This window comes from Pelobates fuscus, chromosome 11 (assembly GCF_036172605.1).
Source record: "Pelobates fuscus isolate aPelFus1 chromosome 11, aPelFus1.pri, whole genome shotgun sequence".
NCBI classification, from domain to species: Eukaryota; Metazoa; Chordata; class Amphibia; order Anura; family Pelobatidae; genus Pelobates; species Pelobates fuscus.
The window spans coordinates 867441-873440 of record NC_086327.1 but is presented as its reverse complement, the minus strand read 5'-3'; the positions used below and the strand labels follow the sequence as shown (position 1 = coordinate 873440).

The 6000-nt window shown below is 40.8% G+C and overlaps 1 protein-coding gene across 1 annotated transcript in view; it reads right to left on the bottom strand.

Annotated features, from left to right (window-relative positions):
* Positions 1-685: 685 nt before the first annotated feature.
* Positions 686-6000, bottom strand: part of LSR (lipolysis stimulated lipoprotein receptor) — a 30583-nt gene continuing 25268 nt past the window's right edge. Inside the window, exons 8-10 of the mRNA XM_063436521.1 lie at positions 3472-3600; positions 2767-3395; positions 686-853 (exon numbers count right to left, since the gene is read on the bottom strand). Coding sequence (XP_063292591.1) covers positions 818-853; positions 2767-3395; positions 3472-3600 — 794 coding nt within the window. The 3' untranslated portion in view covers positions 686-817. The remainder of the gene's footprint in view (positions 854-2766; positions 3396-3471; positions 3601-6000) is intronic.

Below are 6000 nucleotides of genomic sequence, written 5' to 3'. Positions count from 1 at the left end.
AAGATAAGAGAAAAGCAGACACTTGGTGACAAGTCCATGGCAGTGTGAGAGATCTGAGAAATATCCAGTCTTATTCTAGTCAAACGCAGTTACCAAAAAAAACAAAAAAACAAGAGACTGTTCGAAAATGAATCACAAAAATTTTATTGAGTAGAAGAGCACATTGGATTGGACTCGTGTGTCTGGTACTGGGTAACTCTGCGAGTCTCATCTCGGTACTAAGAGTGTGCAGTACACTTCTGATAACATTTCAATATAGAAATTAATCAAATTATTTTCACAGCTTTCATTGATAAGAGAATGTACAAAACTGGTAATAGACGCAATAGAAGATTACAACTCAGTTACAATATCCTAAATGTGGGGATATGTACATTTGCTAGTTTTGCAGCAGTGTTTCAGAACAGAGACTTGCCGCAGCAGTTGTAGTTCTGAAACCTGGTTAGCCCTGTTTTTACATAGTTCAAGAATAAAAAGACACAGATCTACCACTTAAACAATACGTAAGGCTTATAGAAAATGTACAAAAAAACAAAAAAAAAACGCATTATACACTATATCACTTTTCTACACAAATTGTTAAAAAAATCCAAAAACAGTCAAAATGTTAACTTTACAACAAAAATTTGACTTTAAAAAAACGTTATACATCAAGTTTCTTCTAAAATAAAAAAAATACAAAAGAAATAAAATACAAATAACTCCCTAGTAAATCCACTCCAAATATTCTTGAGAATATGCAGTCTTTAAATTTAAAAAAAAATAAAAAAAATTGTACAAGTCCCATTTTAATTTCTCCCAGCAAATTCAAAAGGATTTAAACAACCAAACTCTCCCGACTCAGAGCTTCACTCTGGGGAATAAAACAGAATATTAGTGGATTAGCAAAGACAACCATGAAGAATATAAATCCACAAATGCTCAGTTATCTTTTAGCTTTAACCTCTTAAGGGCACATGACATGTGTGACATGTCATGATTCCCTTTTATTCCAGAAGTTAAGGGGTTAAAGAGACATTAATCTGTCACCATTAATGCAATTTAGTTATACGAATACATAATAGAACAAATCCCAAGTATTCAGAGCTGTAACCGGATATTATTACAATGAAACATTTACTAAGAGAATATGAGACTATTTAGTTTGAAAGTGCTTAAAGTGGCATTGCCAGCCTTCCCCCGAAAAAGGAGTATTTCATAAAGACAGTGTGGTAGAAGCTAAAGGATGTTTAAGAAAAAGATCAGTACTCACATGGTTAAAACTACTGTGCAACTATCTTGGACCAGGGCGCATGTGTGGAATGTCAGGAACACCCACTAGTAGATACCGTATGTAAGATACATTTTAGTTTAATAATGGGATGTATTCTCTGTATACGTATGGAATACGTCATTTGTGGTATACATTTTTTTGTTCTCTTGTAAACGTTTGCTCAGTCGGGTATTCCAAGACTATTGTCTGACAGACTTTGCAGCTGCTCAATAATAAATAGCCTTTGTGATACCGGAGAAACTGACGGAAGCCAAGCACAGAGAAGTGGACACAGGTTTCTTCAGGAAGGAAGAGATTCTTTATTCGATTCACCGACCGGGGCTCAGAGGGACTAATGTCACCAAAATACAACAAGATCTGAGCCCAGAACTGACTGTGTAAATGCATAATATAGACATATAGCTCCTCCTATAGTTAACTCTACCCACATATACTCTTTACACAACCAGCTGAACAAAGCCTAACTTCCCTTACCTGTTAGACCACATGGCTCACCCAGAACAATGGAGGAGGGGAAGTGTTTTCCGTTTCTGCATTCCTGCACTTGCTCAATACAGTGTTGATTGTATCTTAGCTATGTGAAACTGACTAACTGATACACCAACATTTACACATATGCCACATGGCAATCTTGTCCTAGTAAATTTATTTTTACTGAGATTCCACCACATTTGTTCTTCAACAACCTGTGTCCGGAGTGTTCCTGCATCATCTCTGACCGGAGTATTCTTCCACAATAGAATCTTTATAAAATACTCCTACTGACCGTATTCTAACCCAGCCACAAGATCGAAATAAAAACTAATTCTGCAAAGTCCTCACACAGTGACAGTGCCGCTTTAAACCACCTCCACACATAGTATAACTGAACAATGTAGAAACTGTGGCTCATCTGGTCATTAATCAGGATTTTGCTGCAGAAGGCACATTCTAGATTTCTTACAAAGCTCTCTAAACTGCTACTGGTTTACCAATTCACAAAAATGTATTTAATATTAATGGATTATGGAGTGTGTAGTGCTGCCCCATCTAGCACAGCAGATTTTTATAATCAGTGGTATGATGGATATGCAACTAGTACTGTGCGTGCATCATGTATCCATTTTATTCTCTAGAGAAGGGTACCCCGGGATATTTAAATAAGACGCTCCCTTAGAAATTGGACTCTTTAGGCAAGATATATCCTGTATAAGTCACATTTCTACAAATAGAATTTTCTAGCCAGCATAACTACAAGCAATGGGTTTTGAGTTGAAGGGACAGATCCCCATTATTTATGAACTACAGTACAGCTTATATTATCTAGCTATGTTTTTTTATAAGCTGTACTTGTCCATGATAGAAGCAACCGGTCTGGCCGCAACTGGAGAAGCACAGATGGTTATTGTGCTTTGTAAAGCCCCATTCAATCTCACGTCTTACGATCATCGCTGTATGGTTGCTCCAGCATGATAGTGAGCAGTTGGTAAGGTTATTTGAAATGACTGACTTACCTTTTTCATCTTCTTGCCCCTAGAAGAGATGGATTCATTTTCGGTGTATGGAGGTGGTGGAGGGGGGAAGTCATCATCGTCATCATTACGGTTCCTTCTTGCACCCGCACTTTCTAAACCATCTCTGCTTCCTGATTTTTGCTGCTTTTTCCTCAAAACATCCTGAAGAAATTGATCATCATACTCTCGGTCATATCGGGGACGGCCTAAATCCTGGAGATCATCTCTGCTTCGACTTCTTCGTCCTCCGTAGTAGTCATCACGTAGTTCAGGTGAGCGGCTGCCCCGACTTCTATTGTAGCCCCTGCTGCTATGGTCATCGTCAGAGTTACGCCTTCCCCGATTGCGGCTGTCAGATGGTAAATCACGATATGGGTATCTATCTCGTCTGTCAAAATCATCCAAATCATCCATGGAGTGAGCTCGAGCACGCCTTTCCCCTCGGAATCTATCTTCCACATAAGGGTCTTGTCTTGGTGGGGGACGTCTGAATTCACTTCCAATGAGGCTTTCCTCCTCAACATCCCGGATTGGAGTCAGTGCCTGATTGCGTAGCTGGCCCAAACCATTTCTTAGGTGGCTTCGATGATCTGTCTCATGCAAGGAGCTAATCTCGCTCATTGCTGATGCTGGAAATACAAATTGTATCAAATCATTTTCATACATTTCCATAATCTTCAAATATCAACTTTTACTGTGACTTACCCTGTTCAAATCTGCCGTTGCCCTCCCCAGGTCTGGCTGGGTCAAAATTTGCCAGTTCTTTCTCCATATAATAAAGGACTCTCATGGAATCATCTTGTTGATTGGCTTGAATGCGGTAGCCACTGCGAACTTAAAGAAGATAAAACCATTAAAATAATTTGAATTTGACACCATTAAAACTTCTTAAACAGAATCAATTTTTGTTAAGCAGGTGTAATAATGAATTTCTGATTTTTTCCCAAGCAGTTTTGCCATGTAACAATGTAAACTCCATTTAATATAAGCGGGCTTGTCAAGTATGCTATACTGAATCCAAATAGAATTGTTGAAATAACTCCATCTTCTAGCCTTGTTCTAGCTAGTTTTAGTTAATTTTCATATCCGCTTTGTTACGTAAATGCGGTGGCTTTTGTTATCCAAGACCATCCTTTATGCGGAAAATTCTAACCAATTAGGGGATTGTATGGGTATTCATTCTAGTTATAGTAAGTTTGGGACCACTTCCATTTACTCTGCGTATGCAGATTTGAAACATACAGTCATGCGTGGTCATTCTCCAAGCTCTTATCTGGTGTCCTGCAACCTGAGATGTTCCTGGGTTCAATTCCCAAGTAGATTATTCCTCACACAGAAGTGAGGAATTTTCAAAAGGGTTTTCAAAGTCAATTTACCTGGGGGCCACTGGTCAAGTCGTTGCCTCTAATGGGGACAGAAGATCCATACTGCCACAAACAAACAAACACTCTCTCCCCCTCCCCCCCCCCCCTTTATCATCCACCACCGCAAATTGGGCTCAATTGCTACTTTTTAGCGGTTTGTTGTTTTATGTAGATAAACTAAATTAGGTCCAGGCACTCAGGATTGCTGCAGGAAGGCAGGTTTATTGAAACAAAAACTGCAGCGTTTCGGCCTACACAGAGTCCTTTATCAAGCTCATTGTGACGAAAGACATTTTGCCACTGGGTTTTGGAGGGGACTACTTGCCAGCCTTTTACCCTGTGACTATGGCCCCTTTAATTTATCTTGGCTGAGAGACCCTAATTGTGCCTATTGGCATTTTAAACATTGGTTCTTCAAACTCCCGAACAGTTGAAGTGGCCGCCATTCGACATTCGAACACGTGGTGGCGGCCATCTTGTTTGCATGGGCTAAAACCGTGAATAGACTTCAGGGGGACTTAGCCGCGAAGGCCCTGGAACTATTTACAGCATGAAAACCTTGCGGTTCCCGGTCGGTCCTCCAGCGTGCCGCTGAATCTATGGAACGGTTTTGGGCATGAAATCCTGCGTACGTATGGGCAAAAATTTCTGAACCCCTGATCTGATCTGGGTGATTTTTGGATATGTTGTTCACCCAGGTCAGGGCTATCAGGGGATATGTTGTGTTTTGGGGGAATTATTGAACTTTATAAAAATTTGTGTGTTTTCGGTCTGGGGATAATTATTATCTACCTTATTTGTATCACAGGCAGAGGGGAGGGATTGTGGAATGTATGTGGGAGTGTCGTTCATTGTTACACTGCTTTTATTGACTTGCATATTTTGTGTCCTGTGCCCAACAAGGTCCACCTGGGCATCAACCTTGTTGGGAAACTTGTATAAAAGACCAGATGCTCCATTAAACTTTCAGTTCTACTTCACCCTCAATCTAGAGTCTTGTCTCTTATTGGGGGGAATTGCTATATCACTACAAGGGATTGCTATGATCATCATACTCCCTTGGATAATCACTAGCTCTTGTAAGTGCTGTTCCTGCTACACTCTGAAGGAAGAGGTTCACCCACTGGAACCTGGAGCTTTGTCCTAGGACCAGGGTGGGTAGGAGACGGCGAGACCCGAACCAAGTTGCGGCGGTTTGTGGGGTCTGCAGTACTTATGGTGTCTGGAGAAGTGCTTGGAGCCCTCGGTAAGCAGTAGGAGCATCTGTCGGCGGAGGTACAGGAAGCTCCGTTACACTTGTTTTATTTTATCTACTGAACTGGGTTTTGCCAACCCTGGCCCTGATAAGCACCTGGATTCGCCAATATGAGTGCGGTATCCTCTGTTTGTGAATTACTACTGTTATTTTATGTAAACACGATGGTTATGTAGACACTACCAGGAAGCAATGTCCTCAGTATATCACCAGCCGTATTATCTCTGGGGATTGGGCTGCAATATTAGGAATGGTTACCCATCTGGACCAGACTTGGCCACAGATTATACAGGATACCAGAATGCCACCAACTAATAGAGGACACTAGAACAGCTGCATTTAATAACTACCTTGAAATATTTTACTAACCATTAGTTAAACCATGGGCCACAAGCAGGAAAAATGTAAGCTCCTATCTATCATCAAAATGTATCCAGCCCCAGACTTGCAGGCAACACATAGCTCCACCAGCTGTTCCACTGCCCTATGCAACAGGTAGCCTTTTGGAGGACAGTTTCCCTCCCACCCAGCTTATTCCCTCATTTATAGATAGTCTCCCACACAACTTTCAATCTCCTGAAATGACAGGTGCAAACACTGATCAGCACACCCTTC